Source organism: Nothoprocta perdicaria, unplaced genomic scaffold (assembly GCF_003342845.1).
Source record: "Nothoprocta perdicaria isolate Ctin4 unplaced genomic scaffold, notPer1 scaffold_63, whole genome shotgun sequence".
Taxonomy (NCBI): domain Eukaryota; kingdom Metazoa; phylum Chordata; class Aves; order Tinamiformes; family Tinamidae; genus Nothoprocta; species Nothoprocta perdicaria.
In genome coordinates, this window is record NW_020455899.1 from 3177408 (window position 1) to 3204228 (window position 26821).

The 26821-nt window shown below is 35.1% G+C and overlaps 1 protein-coding gene across 1 annotated transcript in view; it reads right to left on the reverse strand.

Moving 5' to 3' along the window:
* The window catches only part of HOOK3 (hook microtubule tethering protein 3), a 71554-nt gene that overhangs the window by 28300 nt on the left and 16433 nt on the right, over positions 1-26821 (reverse strand). Inside the window, exons 3-9 of the mRNA XM_026049929.1 lie at positions 21555-21627; positions 13937-13987; positions 12280-12412; positions 10238-10305; positions 3721-3783; positions 2216-2299; positions 830-993 (exon numbers count right to left, since the gene is read on the reverse strand). Of these exons, the coding sequence (XP_025905714.1) occupies positions 830-993; positions 2216-2299; positions 3721-3783; positions 10238-10305; positions 12280-12412; positions 13937-13987; positions 21555-21627 (636 nt within the window). The remainder of the gene's footprint in view (positions 1-829; positions 994-2215; positions 2300-3720; positions 3784-10237; positions 10306-12279; positions 12413-13936; positions 13988-21554; positions 21628-26821) is intronic.

Here is a 26821-nt window from a genome sequence, read left to right on the forward strand (position 1 = left end):
AAGTGTTTTATACCTTCAATAAAATACTCCTGCTTTTTCTTATGTTCTAAATGATGAAGAACTATGATTTTTTTTTAAAGAATCCATGACAGACCAGCATTCCTAAAGAATTAAGGCATGAAATGAGTTATCTGCATTTTGATTGCCATATAAAAAATGCAGACCAAATTTTTGCCATGACGAACTCACGTACAATATACGTAGGGAAAGTTGCATTAACCTGGCAGTGAGGAAGGGGGATAATGAAGAGAAACATTTTGAATGAAGAGGACATAGAATGGCAACACAAAATGCCATTGTGATTTTGATTTGAAGTTAAAATAAAGGCATCTTAAAGGACACAGAGTCAATAAAAAAAGTATTGCAACTTAGTTTAAGGAATCCAGTAAGAATTGTTAAGTATAAATAAGAGTAGGAATTCCTATAGAGAATGGAGATGACTAAGAGAAATGAAGGGCTAAGTTTCAGAAACATTACTACTTATTTACAGTGTATATGTATAGAAAGAAGGCCAAGAGATATTAGCTGGCATGCAAGAGAAACATCAAACCCCGTTTTCAGGAAACTGAAGGGAGAGTGTGTAAACACAGAGGAAGGAGGCTTGGAAGGAGGTACTGGAAAAATGCTAAAAAGCAGATACAAAAGGAAAAGGCAAGTTATACAATAGTTGACATAAGAACTGGAAAGGGGCAGCGGAAAGCAGATAGCAAAAAAAGGAAGAAGAAAGCACTGTAAAACTTTCACTCTTGTAGTTATACCACCTGCGACATAAAGCAAGCGTTTTTGCCAGTACAGCCAGAAGAATCACTTCCACCGGTGCCTGCTTTACCTGAAAGTTTCCTCTTGGAGTTGCTCTAATTGAGTCTGCAGCTGCAAATGCCTACGACCTGCAGGGCTGTTGGGATCTTCAATGGAATCAGACTGGTTAAGGCGCTCCATCAGAATCTGGTTTTCGGCAAGTAAACTGCTCTTCTCCTCCTGAAGGGCAGCAACCTGTTGTAACAAAAGCAGTAATAACAAAGCTATCAGCTATGAAGATGCACAAAGCTGTCTCTTTTGTGTGTGCAACAAAATATTAGCACAAACCACAAATGGAAACATATAGGTTCCATATTCACATTTTACCAAAAAGACACCACACAATTAATAGCTAGGCAACTGCTATGTGTTGTAAACAATATATTTTAATGTTAAGGATAGGCCTTATCATATATAAAATGCAGATCTTAACTCTATTTCTGGAGCAGAAATAGAGCAGAAATAAATTTTAAAGCAGCTAAATGAAAAGTCTTAATTATCACTGCAAAAGACTTAATCATTTTACAGTCTGCTTCCTTTCCAAAAACCAAAGAACCCTACAGTAAAGCCATTTAAGCTTTCTTGTTCTAGAAGAAAGAACACACAGTGAATATCCGAGTCCGGATACCCCAAGTCATGGCTATGGCCTTCCTAGAATTCTCATTTTTAACCAGTGGCCAGTTGCAAGCAAATGTGAAACAGGAACACATGTCCCAAAGGATTCCGTTTCTGGGAAAACAGGCAATGGTGCAGAGCATCCAAAGTGCTGCAACTCAAAGGACTGCTGAAGCATGAACTCATATATTAGATACTATAAAATTAACATGCAAGCAGGAGTAAAAAAGAGGGAATATGAAATTTTCAAAAGATTGAAATACTTTAGTCATAGCTTGCATTAGGTACACAAATAAATAAGCAAATAAATCATTAAGCACAAACAAAGATACAAAACTTTCTCAGTTCTAATGGTTGCTGAACTGCTCAGCATAAGCACAAACTATAACCCAAAGCAAAGCTTCACTGAAATAGCCTTTTTGGGCTCCTTGTTTGGTTGGTCGTGTCTTCCAGGGGAGGTAAGCACGATTTACAATAAAGCTTAGTATAAAGTCATTCACAGGTGATGCAGTAACTCAAAAGTGGGTGTCATTTCTTATTGAACTTGCTATAACAGCACATCCTCCAGGAGTTTTCCCATTCACGAGCTGAAACCTACTCTTTCCTACCTGAAGTGTGACTAGTATGAAACATCTTAATACTGACATTACAGTACCAAGGCAAGAGATCAGGAACTTCTCTCTGGCAGTACAAGTAAAACAACAGAACTGCTGTGCAGTTTTCTTCTTTTTCGTCTTCTGAGGCTAAAAATTAACAAGTCTCTTTCTCACTGTGATATTAATATATTCAATATATTACCTACCTGCATATCTAACTCATGACATCTCTGAGCGATTTCTTCTTTTGTTGCTAGTGCTTCATTTAATTCTTCTGTAGTTTTCTTCAGCTATCATAAAAACAAGCATTTTTTAGTTTCACTATTCTCTGTATATTGTTTAAAAAAAATTTTCTAAACTACATGACCATAAAATTGTTTTTGCATTTGGGCAATAGATTTTTTTTGAAAAGTAAGGCAATTCTGCTTTTAAAAAGCAGCAAAGCAGAGAATACTTTAGTTTTAGTGGCCAGCAAAAATATCTGATATTAATATTTAGTCTTAGACAAATACTAAAGTTACGACATTTACTCCAAGAATTTAATTCAATCCCCCTGAAAAGTTTAAAGGCAAAGAATTCGCCAACTCTGTACACTAAAAAAATTGTCAACACCACTTTTCTTTACAGATGCAAAGACTGCACAATTTCAGTTTTTATCTACTATTCAAATACACAAAGGATTGGAAGGTGGAATATAGGGAATAGACAATTAAGGTAAAATCTGTCTAGTCACTGGGAACTACTCCTACTGCACAACAAGAATACAATTAACATGGTGATGAAGAATACTACCCTTTTGAAACAGACACTAAACATACAAGCAGTATAGAGAAAATCAGAGATTTCTCTTTAAGGACTTTATAAGACATGTATCCTTCAAGTTTGCATATCAATGCAATCAGGATAACATAAAAAATAGAGTACAAGAAAACTAGTCTATAAAAAAAATGCAACACATGTATTTGTACAATGACAGCTACAGGTGCACATATATTATAAAATACAGGATCAATTTTAGATGGGCCTTCTGCCTTTTCCCAAACAGGATCACCATGTCTTATTTCTCAAGGGACTGCTGACGTACAAACAACAATTCCTTCTGTCAGCATTTACAGGCTTCTTCAAAGACAATATGATGGAGGAATGCAGGCAATATCACTGTACTATATAATTCTAGTGCATTAGTAGGACAATGTTAGGACCAAGTTAAGCTCTCTAAGCAGAAACACAGCTGGTTTGCCATTTTCTCTAAATGTAATGGACAGTGAAGAACTCTCTTCACACCTCCTCATACGGATTGTGACAGTTCCCAGGACTGCTTCAAGGATTTTTAAGCCATATTTAATTTTTTTTCATTGACTTTTTAAATGGCAAAACTGAAATGGCAAAAAAAGATTTGTTTTAATATTAGGAACTCTTTTTTTTCTCATCATCCAAAGATTGGATGGTCTTCAATTTTGCTATACCATAATGCCAAATAGCTAATATTATTTTCCAAAATGAGTTCTTCTTTCCTTTAAATACACAAAATGGGTAAACTCAGTCTATAAAGTAAAAGGATTTGACATATTGAAGTTTAATTTTCTATTCTATTTTGAATTTACCACAAAACCATTCCATGGTTAAAGAGACATATTTCTAAGAACAAAGCAAAGTGACTGGGCACTGATTTCCTATAATTAAAGGAAAAGAAACATCTAGTCTTAGATACCTGACGATCAAGGTCAACGTAAGCATCATTTCCAACAGAGACTGGAGACTCTTTACTCATCAACTGCAATTAGATTACACTGGATTAGAAAAGCAAAATACTTATTTATATATTAAAAGCTAAGCTTCAAAGGAAAAAAAGAAAAGCAAGCTGATTTTAACTTCTGGGCATTTTTGCTCTAACAGTATCAAAAACTTCCACTCCATATTTATATGCAACATAGAAATCATAAAATTTTCAGAAATTACAAAATTTAAAAGAATTTAAAGAAAATTAAAAGAAAAACAAACATACACAGTTTTCTGAATAAAAAGAAAGGCATATTCTTTCTCTATCATGAAACCTACAATTCTCTTTGGAAAGTATTTTTTGAAGCAGTATTAGGATAGTAGTAGCGATCAATTTATCAGTCAAAATCTGTCTCATATTGTTCTATCAGTGGTTTTCATTTTTGGATTATTTGCAAATCCACATGATTTTTTTCCCCAAATAAAACTGGGGACATACTTAATTCAAAGAAATGTGCAAAGGATAAACAGACCTTTATCTGTAATGTGCAAATTAAAAAAAAAAATTGTAAGATTATTTTTGAAGCAAATATTATAATTTTCTGTATACTGACTTATCTATTTGACTGCAAGAGGTCTTTATTATTTTTTGGAAACCATTATTTTTGGAAACTCATGGCTTAAAGGTCATCTCCAAACTGACTGGTGTGCTTATTGAAAGAAAAAAGTAGCTGATAATTAGTTTTCTTTCAACAACCACACTCACTGATAAAAATAGTTAAAATTCTCAACTATAACAGAACTCTTATACGAAAGACATTTTCCCAACCATCTCCAGCAAACATACTGAAGTGCTATTAATGCTGAAAGTTATGATTAGTTCCCTAAGAGATAAGAACAATGAGAACTCTCCTTCCCAAAAAAGGTATGTTGCAAATAACTCAAAAGGAAGCATTATGGAAGCACATTCACTGTGGATAGTGGTAAGATAGAAAAAAATTTATCACTCTCAGTGGCATGACTCATGGAAGTTATGAGCCAAAAGACAAAAAGTACATATAGAAAAGTATCTTAACCAAAATCAAAGCTAGATTCCTCCCCTCAGTCTTGCCTAGGATTCCTGTCCAGCTTGATTACTCTCTTCAGTTCCCATTATTTCCTGCAGAAGCTAATGCTTTAGCATTGCATTTCATGGGCAAAGTTCTGATACAGAGAAGAGTGTTTTCACTTCCCCTCATGCTTAAACCACTGTAAAACCCTGTATTTGACATTCACATATTTATACCCTTAGGCCTCTCTCCTTTTCCTCCATCTCCTTAATTGGAATCTATCAGAGTCCTGTGTATTTAAATTCATCTCATCTTTTCTCAGAAGTTCCTCCTCCCTCCCAGGCCTTGATTCCATTTGCTCCTAATTACTAAATTCCTTCCATTTTGTCTGCATTTCTACAATGACAAAGTACTCTGAAATTACGCATTCCTTGAAGCCTAGATCATATGGAGGAATAGTTAGAAGTTCCCAGCCTCAGAGCTGTCTCCCTGAGAAACAGTCATGTATCTTCATCTTTACCATACACAGGGACATTACAAACTTCTATTTAATTTAAGGTCATGTTTTCAGGACCGAGTATTGTTTTGCTACCCAAAATAAGAATTTCCAGTTCTTCTCTGCTCAGTGACGCTTGTAGCTCTTTTAATTACTCCATTTCTCCTTTAATAAAAACCTTTTCCAGATGACTGATAGGGATGGCAAGGTTAAGCAAGTACTTCCTCTTCAGAAACTGTTTAAGAGCCTTGCCCAGCAATGAACTAATTAGCAGCAGTGCAGGAGCCTGTAAAACCCACTAGAGGCCACTGTGGTGTTGCTGCTTTCCGTGGACTTGGGCAGAGGAAACAAGTCCGAACCAATAATCCCTTCGTTCATCAGCGGCTTTTGACACCACTCCCAAATCCTCCTACACTTTGCATTGCTCAGCAGAAATGAGGAATAGGAGAGGACACTGGGTGGAGAAGGATGGAGCAAGGAAGGCCGAGTGCAGAGGTGTGGGTGGATCACGAGGAATGCACTGAACCGAGGATGGCAGTGGGTAGGGTGCATCACGAATATGGAGCAAAAATCCTCTCCTAAGAGCTTATCCATGTTTGTCTGCACATCTCCCCACACATCTACCATCGACCTCTCTGCTGAGAGGGAATATCCCAACTGGGTTCTGCTTCCAGCCTGCCTCTTCCCAATTCCACCACTTATAAAACTGATTTGACTTCCAGAGGATTTCCTTCAAAAAAAACAATAACTGCTTTAATGAAGACTGCATTTTAATATTACAAGCAGATATGGAGATCAACTCAAAAACACACTTCCCATCTAAAAAAATGAAGGTACAGACTGCCACAGGTTCCCCTTTCATATTGCTCCCATACAATCAATCATTGGGCTCCAACAGTACTGTAGTTCGGCACTCCAAAAGACTCACTGCTTTAGTCTGCGGAATGTCATGTTATCCCTTTCTGAATTATCTCTTCCTAATCTGATACATCAGTAGTACAGCAGTACATTCTGCTTTAAGGCAAATTTCCTTAGTGTGCTCTGCTGTGTTATCTTCACCTGGAAGCTCATACTGGGCTCCTGAAATACTTCTGTACTTCTTCATATACGTCAAGGACCAGTGGCTTCAGAAACCGACCTGCAAGCTGGTTTCTAATGAACCAGGGTAACTTGGGAGGTTTCAGCCAACACTGGTATTTCAGGCCTGGAGAGGCAACCATTAGCTCACTTGTTTCAAGAACCAGAACTGGCTGACCTTGAGAATAAAAAGCAGAAGGAAATGGTCTTTTTGTTCTCCTTTCAAAGCTGCAAGTTTCCTTATTCGGAAAGCAAACTATAGGTGGGCAAAAAGCTCTACTTTCACAGTCTTGCAGCACCAGAATGGCTTTTAGCTTCAAAGTCATAATTTGGCTCACAGAGTATTATAATTTACTTCCACCTGCAGCTTTTATGAACAGTGATGTACAAATATTTTTCAAATGAATTTGTCAAAAAAAAAAAAAAGAGAGGAAATGAAAAAACCGCATGCAATATCCAACAATAAGCACGTCTCAAAAGGAAGTCTGCTCAAGAGCTTCCAACAGTGTAAAAAAAGCAAGCAATTAACACATACTTTCCCCTTCTTGTGCTAGCTTATTGTACATGTTTAGAATGAGGAATAAGTGGCATAAGTATGTGTTTGAACAATCAAAATGTCATTTAAAATCAAATGAGCTTATTCTGTGGTGAAGAACTCATTCTGGATTTGAAAGTCACAGTAACCTGGGCAAGGAGCCTTTTTTTTTCCCCACTTCTTAGTCCGGTTTTATGAGAAGCAGTTGACATTCCCTATGCTGCTAATGTTAATTCTTGTAACTACACATTTTCATGCTCACAGCTTTGACAAGAAGCTTTACAAAATAATTGAGATCTGCTAGTTTTATATTACTAAAATCTTTACTTTTTGACTGACTTGTTTGTGACTATCAGTAATTTGCATTGTCATGGATACACAGGGATGGGGGAGGGATCAAGCTACCACAAATCTGCATGGGATAATGGGCAGGGATAATCTGAAATTTTGTACAAATGAGTAGCATGATTCTACAAAGGCAGCTGGCACCACGTACTCAAATGTCCTTTTAAGTTCAAAATATTTCCTTTATATGAAATGCTTCTACAGTTGTTCGTAGTCTGCAGACTCACTTCACTGGACTTGAAACTACATCAAACTTTTCCGTTTACAGGAGGGTTTTTCTTCCCTTTTTTTTTTTTTTTTTTTTTTAAAAAAGAAACCATTTCTTATAAAGATCCAAGGCTGCATATAAAATAATCTGTATCCTTTAATAGAGCAGGACTTTTCCCTTCTTCCAGTATTGACATATCCAATGAAATATTATTCTATCATTTTCTCACCATTTGAAAGCTACTTTTACTTAGTACAAGACAAATCTTTAAATACTAAGAACACAATAAAGGACAAAAATTTTCTGCTTGGTGGAAATAACATTATTAAGTTCTTTTAGCTATGCACCATAAGCAAGTTTGGACAGTGTTTCTACTACTCTGATTCTTAATTTGACCTGCACAGAGAAAGGAAAAACACCTGCTAAGTAATCAAATCAGAGATGTTCAAAAGTGCTAAAAGCAAAAATCCCACAGAAAAATCAATAATGAAGCTTCCTTAGTTAATTAAGGAACACTTAGTTACGCAAAAGACTTTGAAAATTAACAGCAGAACTTCCAAAGAACAAGAAACTATCATTATGGGGTTTTTTTCTCTCTCTTTTTTTTTCTTTCTTTTTTTTTTTTTTAAAAATTATATCTGGAAAAGTTTTTGGCCATTAAAATATAGGGAAATTATTAAACTAAAAAATATATGTATTAGTCATATAGTTTTATATCACTTAGTCATGTCATCTAGCACTATATTCTCATATGATATATCAGTTGCAAGTAATAAATTGCAATAAGCTATAAACAAAACAATACTACTATATAATATATATATATATATATATATAAACATAAAAACATATAATACTTTTTTTGACTATTCTTTACTAGTCGTATCATTCTTGTCCTCCTCTACTCTGCACACAGCTTGCCTTTGGAAATGGAAATTTGCAGATTAAGATACAAGAATCTAGCTGGTAATAACATCAATATTTACTGAATAATAACAGAAAATCATTGAAAAACTCCTATGTTGTCTATAAAGTATAAGGGATATCTTGATTCCTACTGCTTTACTCTAGGCATTAAATAAACAAAGAAAATGCTGAAGGATCACTAGGGAATCAAGAAAACTGAAGCTAATTTAGCAAATAATTTCATATATATAATGCTCATTTTGCCATTTGAAAAAACAGCCTTTTCATGCAAAAGTAGAAAACAGGAAAGATGCTTGTTCAACCACGGCTTGAAAAATATTTTCATGACTACGATGATACATGAAAACCAAAGAATTAGCAAACATAATTATATAAACAAAAATGAATTACATAACACATCAGTAAAAATTAAAGAGGTCTTTTTACATAGCAGTTCTCAAAGAATATGTAACTGCATGTCAGAAGCTTTGAAATGTTTGGATTAGATGACATGATACCAACTTTTGCAATATGCTTATATAGTAATTTTCCTATACTCTTTGTTTTGGTGTCTCCTCTACACTACTTATTTGGTTCCAATCTCTTGTTTCCAAGAGCTGCTCTAAGTCATCCATGGAAGAGAAACAAACTCCCCTAAATCCAGAGGGAGTTTGGATTTAGGGACACAGACAGATTGCCACTGCAGCTCTGGAAATACTCCTGAGATCTACCTCGTCTTTCTGGTGTGTTTCATATGAGCTTTGCTGGATGAGTATCTGAGAGCCTCCCCATATGGTTCTGAATGCCATGGACTTCAGAAACCTGCATTAAGAGTCACACAGACATGTGCAGGTCTCTGGGTGGAAACCACTGAGATTCTAGTTTACATTTAGAAAAAAAAGAGATATATCAGTAATGGCCTGGAAAGAGCAAAAAATGGGAAGAACTTTCAGAAGTGTTACTTTCTCTGAAACTTTTGCCATGCTTTCTTGTTAGAAAGTATAGCTATGTTTTCATTTTAGATTTCCTACTTCCCTTACTAGACTGGCCTGCAGTTAATCTTCATCTAGGAATACTAACTCTGAGCACGGGAGAAGTCACTCAAGAGCTTTAGATGGCAATAGTGGTCACTCACACTCTGTATTTAATTTTTTTTCTCTTCATTCTGCCATAGGCTGTTTTCAGTGTGATTCACCAGTTAAACAAGATTGGAAATGCATTCTTGCATATAGAAACTCTCCAGGCTAATGACTATAAAGGACAACAGAAAAATGATCTTTTCCACCACAAGACTCTTGAGAACAAACCAAGTTTCCTAATACTGAAAAACAATTTTATAAGATACACTACAGTACATTTACTAACATGCTACAAAGAATTAGCAGAAATACCTGAATTAGCCTATTAATTATATTAAATATTATTATTTAGTATTATTACACTAAAAAAGACAAAATAATCTTCTATTATATATTTCTCTTCCTTTCACTTGTCCAATAACAAAATCTAGCAATTCATGGAGTTCTGCAAATATATGGTTGAAAGAAACTCTACATTATTCAGTTACTTATATACAAGGAGTTTAGTGTACTTTAGGAGCCACACGGTAGGAAAAGTAAAGGAAGGGGAACCCAGTATAAAAACATCTAGAAGTTTAAATCTTCTAGATTTAAAGAAAAGTGGGGCATTCAACCAGAATTCTGTGACAGAAAGCAAGATTGATGGAGTTGTTTTTCCACGGCAAAATAAGAAGATAGCCTTCATTCTGAAACTGCAATCTACGTTCCTTATTTTATCCAACTTTTTTTGTTGTTGTTTTCGTAATTAGAAAAAATATGCTTTTGTAAAATATGGAAGGATGAACTTTTACACAGTATGAGTATTCCAGCATACCTCCTGAATGGCTGTCATGACAACATGTTGAACTGATTCTTCCATCATCATTATGGTCTGGATGTACTCTGGAAAAAAAGAAAAAAAAAACAATCTGGAATGTCATTGTTGAAACCTAAGAAAATTACATGTAACATGAGGTCAGCAGCTGCATTTTTCCTATAAGCTAAGCAGGTGCTGCAGATAACACTGAAATGCATAACCATCACTCAGGTCCCTGCCCAACAGCTCAAAAGCATCAGATAGTCTATTCAGACATAGATCCAGGCTTACTAGAACAGTCAAAAACATAGATGGATATAACGGCCAAACCTCCCCACTCCCCCTTTTTTTTTTTTTTTTTTAACCCCTGCATCCCACACTTTAATTAACTTCTCAGATAACTACCCATTCTACAAATACTCTTCTCCCAAAACTGCACCCAGAAAAACAAACAATTTTGGTCACGCAAGTATGTGATCAAAGGATGAGATGCCTTTTCCATAAATTTAAGTTTTAAGCACTGCCCTTCTGCAGCATTCTAATCTTAAGGCCTTTTCAATAGGTCCTGCCATTGTTTTCATTGTTTTCTTCTTATCTCGAGCTTCTCCAGTGGTTAAAACAACAAATTGGTTTAAACCAAACCAAGGAATTACTAACTTACTCAGTATCAGAGATTTTCCAATCGGGTATTATGACAGTTTTTGTATGCCAAATGTATTCTTTTGTGGTTTATCCAAGAGGAATATGTTGGGAATTAATCACCTCAGTGTGATTAACCAAATCATGTCAAGTCTCACTAAAAGTACACTGAGCTTTGAGTGTTTACATGATTCCACCATGATTCCACATGATTCCATCTTTTAATGATCAGACTGCAAGAGTATGGGAAAGTACAAGAAAATATATATTTCTCATTGAGGGATGCCAAGTAGTCACCAAGAGGAAGAGAGAGAATTTTTCTTCTAAACAGGATAGACAGGAGGCCTCTGTTAATGTATCAGAGCTATTCATGCACTTAAGGATGAAAAATATTTCTATTTTGATTCAAAAGAAGGCCAGTCTGTCTCCTGCTTAAGGGAAAAATAGAAGCCACTTCAGAATTACAGAATAAAATTATTTAGATACCTAAAACAAAAACAAAAAGGGAAAGTAGCTATAAAAGCTAAAAGAGTCCACTGCAAGAGGAAGACGAAAGATCTGACACCCTTGCTGCCATTTCCAGAAACACAAACAAGGTAAGTCAAGGAAAGAAAACACAACAGCCATAGGAAAACATAATAGCCAAATCCTTTCATTTATCCAACTCTGCATTTTATAACTTCTTATTACTATGTTTTTGCTCCTAAGCACTAAAAAACAAATGTTTGTAGTTTCATGTGTACCCTAACCAGGCTTAATTAACTACTTTGTCTACAGTAGCTGCACACAAATTGAAGAGGTCCTTATTTGTGTCCCAAATAGCCTTCAGGGTCATTTTAGATGCCCTTAAGGTATCCAACAGATTCAGCCTTCAGATGTTTAGTCTCCAGATGCCATCTAGAAAGGCCCAGTCATTCATGTGCTTGTACCTATATGATTATCTCCTGCAGAAATTTTGCAAACTGATGTCCCACATGGCACCAGACATCCCTTCAGACCAACTCCTAGTGATTCTGAGGACTTTGATATATGGCAAGATACCTAAATGCGTTCCTGAACCCAAGATCACACAAAAGAGAATGACAATTGAGCCTGTAGATTCTTAAACACACAGAGCTATCCCATACACCAAATGTTAAAGGTCAGGCCCAGGAGTTTTGCTTTGTAGAGCTCTCTTCCACCTCAGCTACCAAATACCAAAATTGCATATGTTGGAATCACCACCAGTTCAGACTGGTTCACAGTTAATTTTGTAAAAGAACATTAGTTACTATCTGTAAAACAAAATAATGTCATGGCCTATAAAAACAAACTTGTCTCTGATCGCAACCTGAGAAACATGATTTTCCCCTAGGTAATTTGCACATTTTCTATTTTCATTCACTGTCCTGGGAGCAAAATAAGCTTTCAGATTTTATTACCTTGCTTCTGTTCACAGTTCACAGCACATCCCAAAATGAGCTGCAGCATTCTCCCGAGCTCTGCAGCATCAGCGTGCTCTCCAATGAGGTTAACATCAGGAAGGGTGAAGTCATTAATCTGTTGCCCTAAAATCTGTATAAAGACCCAAAATATACTTATCTGTATCACTGCAAATTTTTACAAATTCAAAAAAAATACAAAGATGATTCAGATTCAACAGGAAGAAGACATTTTAACAAGACATCTATTTTAATAAAATTTTCAATCCATCTTGAAAGAAAAATTCATAACAGCAGCTTATATACAGATTTCTGTCCATAACACTTGACACAACTAAAATTTGGGGAAAATGTAGAACATGAACATCTCAACTAAAAATAAACTATAATTTTCAAACTTAGCAGGATATTTTTTTTTATTCCAGATAAGAAAACGCAGCATAGATAGACTCAAAATAAAAGTCAACAATATTTGGATAACTAGTCATTTAATGCTCTATATAAACTATGTCTAATGCCCAAAAACATTTTAGGCAGCACAGAATATTGCATTCAGGGCTCACATTCTGCACCATGAGAAAATGTCAAGAAATTAAAATATTTCACATATGGAAAGGTGGCCAGCATTAATGGGATGACAAAGGTGGCACTGTAAAGTATTTGGCCATTTGGCCTCACATTTTCATAGGATTCAAGGAATTTAGCAAGTCCCAGAGCTAAAAAAGCTAATTCTATAGAAAAGAATTTGACATATTAGCACAACACATAACTAAAAACAATGCATTCAAATTAAAAAAAAAAAGGACTAAAAAAGGAGAAAAAAAAAACATGTGACTGCAACTAATGTAATCTATTTCATAATTAAAAAGAATTTACATTAATGATTGTCAGTAGAGGGAATTAAACAATTCAGCTAGATTGTTTTCAAGTAGCTTTCAGGGGGCTGAAAATAGGAATATGAAATGTGGAATTAAACACATTTCTGACAGATTAATGGCAGATATAAAGGAACTGTCAACTCTTAAGCAGGGTGCAATAAAGAAACAACGACAATGGAATCAGTCATTTGTTTGCCAAATGCTCTTTTTTATTTTAATATGCAAGAAAAACAGAAAAGCAGGAAAAAGGTACTTTAAAAAAGTACATGAAGAATAGGTAGAAATAAAACTATTAAAACTGTTAGAAGTTTTTCAAGGTTGCATCTTGTGGAATCATTGTTTCTGGTTTTTTGTTTTGTTTTAGCAAGTTCCTCAAAGAATGAACACCAACAGTACTACTAAGACCTTTGTATACTTTATAGAATTCAAAACCAATCTGCATGAAAAGACTATTTTCATTCTACTGAAAAATAAAAATCCTGTGAAAGCATCGAATACAATAGAAACTTTTGCTATTGTACACAGCCTTGCAAAAATGCAATCAAATACAATATTCCTTGCACCATGCCAACCTGTTACGTTTATATGTGCGCAAGAACTTCTGGAGAAGGCTAACCCCTGAGAACAGGCCATGAGAATCCCCACACACTTAACACTTCAAACAAGAAGACCTAATGAATCTGCAGGATACATGTACCTTAAGCAGGTTAAAACAACAACAGCAACAAAAACAAACCCAAAAAGAATAGTAAATATATTTTACTTAAAACTGTTCTTACCTCATGGTTGTAATCCAGTATCCCTTTCAAAATTTTCTTCAGGTTGCTTACCTATGGGAAAGGAAGAGGATGGAAACACAGTAAATACACGGAATGCATCACAGAAACATGATCATAAAGCAGTCAATCAAGGAACAATCACACAGAAGTGTAATTACATCTATTTGCACGCCAATGAGGTTATGTTAGGGTCACAGAAGTTATGCAACTGTCTCTTGTGATCAGACTTGCAGATTGGATCACAAATCTACATAAACTGATAGAAACCACTTAAGTCTATGAAGAAACAGTATATACAGTATTTTGGGGGGATTTTGGAGATCTGAAAAGTCTTTTTTTTCTCTATTTTCTTTCCCTGAAATATCCTAGTCCATAGTGACTTTCTTTCTAGGGATGTGGATCTCCACTTCTAAAACCACTCAACATTCAAACCAACTACTCCTTTCTCTCAAATCTACTCAACTTTGTTTTTAATGTTCTCATTAAGTATTCCTCTCAAGCCCATCATTTTTGTTGGTCCCCCCACTCTGAATTCTTGGCAACTGAATGTCTATATTACACCATCAAGGCGAGATCCCACAAAACTCTGCAAGTCTTCAGTGCCATACAAAGAGCTTCTGTTTCACTTTCATAACCAGAAGCATAGGTTAGATTCCATAGAGTAGGAGGCATTTATGCAGCATTTCTCTAGTGCTGAGGAGTTTCTACTTCCCTTCTGGTAAAAAACCAAACCCATTTAGATCAAGTCCCAGATGAAGAATGCATGAAAAATTCTTAAAAAAAAAAAAAAAAAAAAAGAACCGCACACAATGGTTCTCATAGACGATGTTCAGAATAAACAAATCTTTGATGAAAGCGATGAAAGTGTCTCTTAACAGGTTCTCTCAAAGTAATGTTCAGGTATTTAAGCACTGTATTCAGGTGATGGAAGCAGTGTACTGTCTCATATAAGTTTAAAAAAGAAGTTCTATAAAGGTTGAATACAAATGAGGAGGATGTCTAGAGAAATGAATAACCACATCCCAATTCATGCATTTTTGTGATAGGCCTGGACAGCTCAAGAATAAAGAATTGGGACTCATAAGCTGCCTAATGCTGACCACAGCAGTTGCAGTTATGAACTTTGGAACTATAGTAGGGGAGTAAAAAAATCCAATTAAAATTCTTAATTCATACTGCAATTCAAAATTGCAGTATCTTTCATGTTCTTGTTTACATTCTGAAACTGCTCAAAGATATTCTTCCTACTATCTAGCTTCCAAAAGACTTATTACAAAAAAAAAAAAAAAAAACAAAGCAGAGAGACATGGACAGACTAAACATTCCAACACAGACTACAATTAGAGAAAACAAGGTGATAAAAGCTAAATTTGATTCCTTTCATCACAGAAACTCAAGAATGAGACAGGCTACACCACTCAAAAGATGTACCCCTGACCTAAGCGATAATGATGCAACTACATCACTCCTACCAACTCCCTTTCTCTAGAAACCACTAGCCAAAACTGACCTCTTACAAACATACAAAGTCTTTCTTGGGAAAGTTTCACAGTAGTCTTCATAATCACTGAACTTGAAATCATACCAAAAAAAACAAAAAGTATTCCTCTTGGGTATTAAAAATGACATACCAAACACTCTGGCAACCTACAGTGAAAGTTGGAGATGATACATGATAACATGGAAATAACAATTACTGTTCTTTCATCATGCTAAAAAGAATTTGATTTTTTCAAGATTTATCCCTTCTCCTCCCCTCAAATGTGTTTTCCTTCTGATATCGCAATTACACCACACTTCCAGTTGTCTGCAAAAGGCAATCACCACCATCTCTCAAGGGCTATGAACAATAAGAAACAAAGTCTGCAGCAAATTTAAGAATTTCAAGAAAATCATTTCATTTTGATCAAATCAGGAGTACCGTACTGATTGGAATATAATTTTCAAACTTGATTCGTTAAAATCTTCCATTTTGTAATTTACCTGTGTCTGCTGCAGAAAGTGGCACAGAAACCCATGGGCCAAGCTGCAGAATTTAAGTCCAGTTTAGCGATGAGAACATTGTGAGGAACCTTGAACTTGAAAATAATCCCAAAAATGAGAGAAACGAATTGGAAATACTAGTCTAAGAAAACAATCTTTTTTAATTTTTATTATCCCTTAAAGGAAAGGGTCATTTTTCTCCAAATAATTTCCATATAGCTTTTAACTGAGATGCTAGAATGAAAAAAGAGAAAAAAAAAATTGATCATAGTCTCTCACAAAAACTAACGGAGATAACTGCAGTCTCTGAAAAGGAAAATGGCAAATACATCTTCTTTTTGAGGCTCTAGTTGATTCCATTCTCAATAACTGGTACCAGGATAAGGCTTAAGTGTGACCTGCATCATCTTTGTATTAGAAACACACTCAGTTATAAAGCTAGTGCAACTTCTTACTGGCTTAATATATAGGCTGGCTTAAGTTTATCAACGATCTTCAGTGCTCATTGGAGGGGAGCCCCTCTTTTGTTTTGTTTTTCATTTGCCTGTAATAAATACACCTAAATGGATCTACTGCCACTGCCAGAAAATAATCATGGGAAACCTCCACCATTAATATTTGGCAAATCAGAGCATAAATTCTTACAACAAAAACCTTAAGCAGAAATGTTTTAAAAAGAACAACAGCTGTAGCAACAGAAAAACACAGAAAAGTGCTAAAGTGCTAAAGACAACTGGTTACTTTCAGAACACTAAATCAAAGCAAGTAACTGCTATTCTTTTTTCTTAAGGACATGAAGAAGTTAACTGTAAGAGTTACAAAAGAGCATTAAATCATTCAATGAGAGAACAAAAGTAATTTACAATATGTATTATGACTATAAAATGCCATGTTTTTCTTCAGATATAAGCTGATGATCACATGAGATAACTATTTGATTACATCAGCAACATAATGTCTTCCTTTTCCATATCATAGAATCACACTTCTCCTCCCTATCCCTTTCACATTCATTCATTCCCTGCACCTGCTTGGAAAAAAACAGGAAATTTTGGAGAAGAACAGTGAGCACTATCAAAGCAGTCACAAATCAGAATAGTTTATTTTCTGTTTTTCCTCCTCTCACCTCTCATATGAAATTTCTATTCTTATTTAACTGCAAGTCACTGATTCCAAATACAGAATCTATAAGGGTATTCTGTCTAGATACTTCTCTTCAGGAATATATTTGAGCATGAAAGAGAAGAAAGCCTGATGAAATGGAAAACAGAAATGATACTAAATACTAACAAAAAGGGAACCAAGGTTACTTAAGTTCTTGTTTACTCTCTAGGCACTATAGAAGCTGGTTCCAAATTTTGCATTTATACTTAGAATATATGCATGACCAAAGCCCTGCTTCTCCTGAAGTCTCTGGGTAACATAAGCTGACTTTTCCCTGCAGTTCCTGAGTGTCTGAATGGGAACCCTAATGTTCTAACCTCCTGCTAAACAGTAAATTTTCTGTGTAATTACACATAGGTCTACTTTCCTTCGAAATTTATAATTAACTACCTTATAAGCTTGTTGCAAGGGCACAGACTTTAAGTGCTGGAAGAACTCGTAAGTCTTCAAATGTAGAAAATTAAGGAAGATATCCCTCCTGACTGCATTTCACAAAATGGGAGTATACGTGCATGCACACTTCTAACCTTGTACATCAGATTTCTGCTCTAAAATACATCTGCAGGAGTCTGTTTTCTCTGATAATAAATGAAGCCATAAGAGCTTCATTTACAGTTTTGGAACATACTCCTCTCCAAAATATGTTTTACAAAAGAATCCCAAGAATTTGCTTGTATCTTTGCAAAAAAGATAGAGTCATTTTCCTAAGCTAAAAAGAAAAAAAAAAAAAAAAAAGTTGTTAAAAAGGGCATCCAAGATGAGTTAGCATCCACAGATTGAACTTATATGGAGAGACACAGTGATTTAGGCATTGCAGGTGGACATGAACAGAGCTAAATATATTAGTTAATTATCTTCTTGGCAGAAACGCATACTGGTATGACTTACAGTCTGTGCTTCTTGTAGAATTTATCAGAAAAAATATTTTCATGTGACAGGCTCCTACCCTCATCAGAAAGAAAAAAAGAAAAATAAAAACACTCTAAAAAAACTTAGAAAGTTGTTCATGAGTAAGTGTTCTCTCTCTTCTGCCTTCATATTTGTATATAAGAGAAGGCTGACATTGGATACAAAAAACGGCTACCAAACACCTCACCACAGCAAATCCAGCTGGGCTTTGAGAACAAAACACAAACATAATGAGCTTAAAAACATGGGGAAACACGGGAAGCTAAAGCTAACTCTAAAAAAATCATGTTTGTTTATTTGGACCACATGACTAGTCACTAATTTAATTATTTTATTTTTCAGTACTGGATGAAACAGACAAACTCATCTTTGTAAAACACACGGCACTCAACAAACTCTCAAAGCTACAGGAACATCTAACAGGATCATTTGCTTGAATATACTATTCAGCAATGGAACAAACAGAGCTTGCTTGTATAAACAAAGGTCAAATGTATTTTAAAATGATGCTTCAGATGGAATGTCAAGGCAAATGTCCAGAAGAAACAGTCAGAAATCAAACAGAACAACATATTTCTTTCTGCTCCCAGACTAGGTACAGACACACTGCACAAAGTGGAATAAAAAGTGTCAGATTTTTTTCCCATCCTTCGGGCAGTCTATGACATTTTCTGTAATCACCAAAAAAAAAAAAAAGGTGATAAAATTCAGGGACTAACGTGTGTGTATCAAATAATTAACCAGGTATATTTCTATTCTGTTATTCTATATTGCTATTTTTATGTCTCTGACACTGAAATATGCCTTTTTATTGACGAGGGAACTTCATTCCTACAAAATCTTGATAGCACGACTTTTATGTGCTGTTTCTCAGTTTCAGTGAAGGTTATTTTGTCTTCAGAATATGTCAACATGAAATATTGGTGCGCTGGCAATCTAAGTTCTGAATATGTTCAAGCGTTCAACTATGCATCACATAAAGAAGTATGTGCTTGCTTTTGTAGATTTTTCTTTAAATGATATAAAACTTTAAGTTATCACTGAGGAGGGTTTTTGTTCCCTCATTAAAAAAAAAAAAAAAAAAAAAAGCTAGACATGCTCACGTTAGCTATGCCTCAAAAATTTTAACCCCGAAGTAGTAACAATTTTTTTCTCTAATAAGCACATTAGGCCAAAGAGACTTCACATGGAGAGCGTAGCTAACTGAATGATCCTCACTTTGCAAACCCCGAGGACTTCTAACAGTTTCTGTTTCTCAGTCCTTCATATTGCTCAGTCTTCAGAGTCAGAAAGCTTATTATAAAATCAAGAATAGAACATCCATTGAATGCATAAGTTTACCTTAAACTGGTACAAATAGAAAAGATTTTGGTAAGACAGCATCCTTGCAGTTATCAGCAAATAAACCAGATAACATTAGCTGACTGAATAAAAGACAAACAAGAAACCTTGGCTCAGTTTTGTTACCTTTTGTGCCTGATAGCATCCAATTCAAGGTTTACAACTACACAGTTTCCTGAATATATTTGTCAGCAGTGATTAGGAGGGCCATACCAGGGAAGTCCAGTAACTTGCACATTATATTTTCTACCCATTTCCCCTCTAGATTCACTCCTTTATGTGGTTCATAATAGTGACAGCTTTTACAAGTATATGACTACTATACCATATGATACTGGAAGCAGAGAACAACCCTGCCTGGCAGCAAGAATATACTTCAACTCATAATCAAAAGGTTTGTGAGACAGCATGACATAATGCTGTTCTAATTAACTTACTGTATCTTAAAATATGAGAGGAAATCTTTATTAAAGAGATGCACAGAAGTATTTTGATTGCATTTTAGATGCTGTGGCAAACCAACAGAAGTACGCAGATTGAAAATGTTCCTACCAGCAGAACTACAAAGATGTACAGAACTGTGTCTGCTCACATATAAAGAACAACAGGTAGCAACGTATAAGATTAATAGTTACACAAGAGCTAAAATTACACATTTCTGCCTTTTAATATCCTTTATGAAAAGGGAGCATGATTTCAAAAGGCTGCAGTATATGCTTCTTTTAAACAGGAACAAAATAACCAGTCTTTAATTCCTTTTTACATGGAAATCTAAAAACCAAGAAGGAATAGCATGAGCAAGAAACAGAAATCTGAGCTGATATTTTCCCAGACTTCAACTGCATGAGGAATTGCTCAGTAATTTTTTTAATTCACATCGGTTAAGCTTTAGTATCTACCAAACTGGTGGGACATAAATTTCCTTCCTCAGACTCCATATGAGAATTACAAGCAGCTGTTCCTTGTTTTCAGTCGACTAAGATGCTGCTGTAATAGGTGGTCCCCAAACTGTGCTCCAAATTTAAGAGACAAGATAAGATTCCTTATAAAAAACCCAGGGGAAAATCCTTAGCTGCTCATTTGTAACTTCACATTCTTTTAAAATTTACTTCAAACTGGACTGTCTTACATGCTGAACCAGCAAGTCTTTTATTCATCAGTTTCTCAATATATCCTTTTCAATATGCCCACATTTTTGCTGGCAAATTTGCTAAACAAGAAATGCTAAAATACTCTAGATCGGTGGCAAACTGGCCAGACAGAAGAGGCCATGGTGACAGTTGGCAAGCTGAAACATATGCAAGAGTATGTTCTGTCCTTTCTTCAGGTGACATGAATGTGTGTGGACCCCCTGCTCAGTCAGTAGTGTTGACCAGACTGCAGAAGTTGGAGCATTTCACAGTTCTACCCCTCTCTCAGATGTTCAGAAGCACTTTGGGGGGCTAGAACAAACTGGTTTTATGGGAGGCATGAACTAGCAGATGAATAATCCTGGTTTTGTTCCCTCCAAGAAACTATGGTAGGAATGGTAATTTAGGGAGGCTCATATATCTTCATTATCTCATTAAATTATTTATCTGTATGATAAAATTGTGTTACTTAGGTTTTATAAATCAACAACTTGCAATGGCACCAGTGTAAATTCTACTGCCTTAAAGGTCTACTACAGGGAAAGTACTAGAATATCAAATTGTACAAATGATCTAAGTAAACAAATTGTGGTCAGAAAACATGCTGAGTACACACGACAGAGGAGCACCACCACTTCCTTTCCCAAAGCTCAGCAGTTTTACAAACCAAAAGAACAAAAAAGAAACAATACTTTGCCTATTTCTGTAAATAAATTGCTTATTTCTTTGCCATTCTTACACAGTTACTTCCCAGAGCTCATTCACCTTTTTTGGAAAGCTACTTTCACACCTCGCAGTCGAAAGAACTGACAAGTTTTCACTCCATTTTGTTGTTCAAATGTTGATTAAAGGACACAGTTCTTTTTTTTTTTTTTTTTAAATAGTTGAAAACAGTTGCCAATTTCTGTATGTTTTTCTTCTTTGAAGTGTGCAGGATTGAAAAATAAGTAAAATTAAGATGGTTTTAATTTCAAGATAACTTAATAAAATGCAAAGTCTTTACTGAGAAATATGCTAAACAATAATTTAAGCACAATATTGAAACTAGAATCAAAATACAGATTTGCAGACAAGCAAAACAAGACAAATACCTTTAGTCTCCAATTATCTCCTACTTCTGTTTTGATCCTGTTTAACCAGTTTTCATCAAAGTAAACCGGATCTCTGAAAAAGAAAGCCGTAATAGAAAACAGGTTTTAAAAGGTTTCAAAATCTGTTAAAGACACTTTGGTGATAAACATTTACTCTGACACAACAAATAACTACAAAATTACTTACCTGTTATTATGCACTTTTCTCACTGCTTACACTTCACTTATATAGCTCACTTTTAGCTATATTCCGCAAGTAGCTAATGTTTTTTTAACTGAAATTACTCCTTTCCTAAAAAGGAAGCCTGAGAGTGAACAATAACTGTCTTCATAAAGTAGGAACAAACAAAAATAGCATTAGAGTTAAGAGTTTATCACTGAGAACACACTTCAATTATTTTATCTATCAAATCTCTTTTTTTTTTTTCCAATACTACTCTTCTGCTAACTTTTTTTTTACTTGTTTGTTAAGTGCCTTCCACAATAGTTGTTCTACCTTCTATACTTCCAATGTGGGAATTAAGATAAATAACTGCTAACACTTGTGTAGCATACTTTTATTTCTGTAGATTTTATCCCTTCCCTCCTCACAAGCACATTCCCCAAACTGCTTCCTCATGAGGCTCCTTCCGAGGCTCTTGCTATCAAGATGTGAAGTTTCTAAAAATGTAACACTTCATAGTGTTTACTAGTAAAGTCCAATTTCACCTCTACCATACCGGTCTTTGCCAATGTTATAGTCAAAAACAAACAAAACTATTTTTAAAGCAATAATTCCGACTGGATTTTCACAGAAAGCTTTCTAATTTCTGGATGTCATGACTGGATTTGCTGCAAAGTACTGTAAGAATACTGCTGTATTCTCTAGACGTGGCTGAACTAAACTCTTTATTTATTTAGTGGCAAGTCAACATGAAATCTTTTATCAGAAATCCAAAAAATGAAACCATGAATTCATCTGAAGATTCAAACAATACCCATATGATATCTACTGTTAACCAGCAATCACATCAGTACTTGTATTTGGGCACTGCCTTTGTAGATGCTCTTTGTACTTGATGCTACTTCTCCTCTATTGTATTTTCTCCCATTTTTCTTCACAAAATGTCAAGTTTACAAGAAGTCCATGCAGCATTACATTGCAAATGTGAGAGATCGCAAACAGTGAAGTTTCTCAGTTGATATATCAGGGTATTATTTTTATACATTCTATACAAACTCCAGTGAAGATTAAGACATGTTTCTTTTCCTCTGACATGGCAAACACAAACATGTAGCTGGAAGAGCACTGCTAATTACTAGTTAAACTGCAGACTCCAAATTGCTCCCATTCAGAAACACTGCATTTGAAGCACAGATGACAAAATCTCAAAGTACAAAACAACAAATGTAAAATCTTACACAGTTTCATCTGGGTTTGAAAGAGACTTTCTCCAAATAGCTTTGAAATGGCCTCTCTGTCCTCAGCAGTGGGTACACAAGAGAATTTTGATTCCAATACTTATATGTAAGTTGATTTTAGGCATTTTTATGAAATAAACCTTCATCTTTGGAAAAGCTCTTACTCTGATTAATTTTGACTTATCACAACTCCATCACCTGAACAGTAAAACACCAGCAGCTGAAGCCTGAATTGTTTAGGTTTGAATTCCAGACTCAAAATTATTTTCACTGCTTAAATACTACAGCACCATGAATAGGACAATACTTCACTTACCATTTTCACTGTTAATAATCAGTCTGAAAAGCAGCATTGGCAAGCTAAGAGATGCCCACAAGCAGAATTCTACTTGAATGTATATCCCATTTTCAACCAGATCATCATTTGAGTTAAAACCGAGTTTAGGGTTCAACTCCAACTCAGTACAATTAGGAGGTCTATAATTCAATAGCAAACAAAAAGCTTCTCAGATTTTTTTTTTATAACAGTTATATCTGGACCAGCAAGTTGCCTTCACTTTCTCAACAGACGCCTTAGACTGCCAACATCTTTATGCTTCTCTTATCAAACATGTATTTTGTGAAGATTCCTGGGAACTAAATCTAAGATAAGTGCGGTAGTCCTCTTTGACAGACACCATTTGTTTTTTTAAGCAGAAAATCTCATGGAAGCATCCAAGGTCCAGCATCTTACTACCAATCCAAAATCATCAACCAAAGTCATTAACATACAGCAGAGGTCAGAAAGGTACTGGATCTCTTTACAGCACCTCAAAATAGATGACAGTCCTGTTGTTACTGTTGTTATGCAGATTACATTACTAGCTACTAGTACCACTTACTATTACATTCTAGTTATTACTAGAAACATCCAAAGAAAGTATTTCTGCCAACAATACCAGAAAAAAACCAAACTGGGTATCAATACCATGAGAATGTAGAAAGATTGCCCTTTCCTGATCTATCTGCAAATCATCTCAATATAATTCTTAATGCACTGTTTTATTTTCAGCTTTGTTCTTAAAAATTCTATCAAGGTTTAGACCTTGAGAACTAATGTGAATGGCAATGATTTCCCTCTATATTGTGCTAATGGAACAAATAATCAGAAACCATTTTTTTTTCCCCATCAGAATTCATGGAAATATTTTGTAAAGGACTTTCCAGATGCTGTTTCCAAAATTACTGGTTACCACAAACATGTCTCGTTAAATATAATCTCTGGGGATCATGACTTAAATATATTTAGAGTTCATGAACTCCTTTAGTCTATGTCAGGCTATCTCCTCTCAAAACGATGTTTGAAAAAGCATCACCTAAGCAAGTACGAGACCAGGTGTCACTGAAAACCAGGGAGCTATGATTATAAAACACCCACCAGTTTATTTTAAAGAAGCACTGCACAAGACCAGCACAAAATTTTAACAAGAGCATCGCCACTACCATGACATAACTTGTTTGAACCAAGCATTTAGGTTCTCTTATTATCACTGAGGCTAAATTCAAAATTGAGGTCTCTGTTGTGCTGGATTAATTTCAGGATTTCTAAAGGCATTTACACACCAGTTCATTCCTGCTTAGTCTTCTAAGCAGGCTGGAGGTAGCTTGCACGGTCCTTCAGGGCACAAGATACTTATGCTGCTGTCAATGGTTATTAGTGCATGTGATGCTGTTCTCAGCGGTGCTCGCTTGCACCATATTCACCTTACTTTGTATGCAAATCTTCCTTTATTTAAGCAATCATCTCTGTCAAAAGACAGAAATACACTCCTGAAGAAAACCAGCCCACTAAGCATGCAGCATAACGCATGATTATTACTCATTTCAACAGTTACACAGTAAATTGTTTTAAGAAGTGTTTAACAAAAAAAAATCCCCCTGCAGAGACATATAAAAGCAGAGCTTTTTATTGTTTTTTAACCAAAAGATACACGATATGGTGTTCTGTTTAACACTGCAACTATACATTTCATTAACTGTATATACAGATGACATGAAAACACATGGCATCTATTATCATCTACCAAAGCCAGAATGACTGGAAAAAAAAGAAGGGGGGAATCTGGCCATAAAAAATGTCCAGTAAGAAACTGGTAAATACAATTCTTCTTTTTCCACTGAAGGTGGAGATTAAACAATAGAAAGAATATCAAGTTCTGACTTCTCTATTTTTGTTTTCAAAAGAAATTCTACCTTTACTGTTAGAAACATGCCTAGATCAGCCCAACACTTTCAGATTTTCATCTACTGTCCATCTGTTTCTGTTTGTGCATTTTCTAATACACAGCAAACTCATCACTTTTTTTTTTTTTTGCATTCTCTATGGATATATTAACTATAAAAAAAAAAAAAGTTGAAAGGGAAGTCTAATTAATTTGTTGTGATGGTAGAAGTCTTGACACACACCAGAGCCATCACAATTCTTCCCCTAGCAATCTTTACGTAATTGACACTACTTGCTCAAAGAACATACATTGTTGGAGAATCTGTGGAGATTTTCATATCAAAGTCATATTCCTTTGAGTTTTCAGTGACAGTAACTGATACCACACAAAGTGTTTTTGTCTATAGGCTAAGCTTTATACCCCTAACTGCAGCGACATAGTACTTGTAGGTAACCTTTACTTCACTGTGTAACTCTTCTGAGGCAATAACTTCAAACACATTCTTGTCTTGCTGCTCCTGTAAAAATCTTTCTTCAACCTAGTTGTCTTTCTTGGGGCAGACAGGGAGATAGTACTGTCAGTATGGAGAGAGGTGGGGGAGGAGAGAAAAAAGAAAAAAAAAAGACTGGAAAACATTCTCTGGCTCTTAAGTATTCCTTTTTCTTTTCTTTTCTTTTCTTTCACTTATTTAAATTGAAGGAACCTTAAGTTGAAGGAAGAGGGTACTCATGAGTTTTCTAGTCAACTATATAAACTTGACCACTGTGTTTGACCTTTGTGCCCATCTTTTACATCTTTGGCAACTGTTTTACATTTACATTTCAAAAATCCTTTAAAGTCATATTCCATGACAAAAGTATTTTCCTGAAAAATCATTCATCCCTTTTCATTCCTGTTTCATAACTCAAGATCAGCTCACAGCTACAATTCACTTGCTTCAAAAGTTTTTCTCTATAGGATTACAGTCACATGTACTACTAAACTGGTGCAAAACAATCAATATCTTCATCTCAAAAGCATGTAAAATTTTAAAATATGACAAAATTACCAAGAATTAAGACAGCCAAAGACTAATTTTGTCAGATTTTAATTACCACCTGGAGCATAGCAGCATAGCCACACAGTTTGGTCATGTTTACATATATACTAGGTATATTGAAGCTGCCTGATATTCAATGTCAGTCTGTAAATTGCTAAAGGAAACATTTTAAGAATTTTGAAAGAGGAATGTAGTATTTGCACTTTACATTTCTTTCTACATCACCTCTTATTGTTAAAAACAGCATCATCGAGCAGGTTTCCATTCTCACTACTGAGGAATGGAGAAGGTCACTATTTAAAATCAGGTTAAAAAGGCAGTTAGGAGGTCAACAGAGCTTTTGGTATTTAAGTTTCATTTTGCTTGGTACTGATGTACATTATATTTAAGATCCAAATTTGATCAGTTTTTGAACTAGTCAGTAAAAGTTTTTAAGAAAAATAACAGATGAACTTATACAGCCATCAGTCAGCATATTCTAAGTCAAAAAGAACCTGTTCTCTCTGAAAGAACAACAGAAAATCATGGCAAATGGGTATTCAGACTAAATGTGTCCCATTATTTTTTTTTTCCCCTAGATGACCCGAAGCAACATGCAAAAAGATTATCCTCAAGTCCTGGCT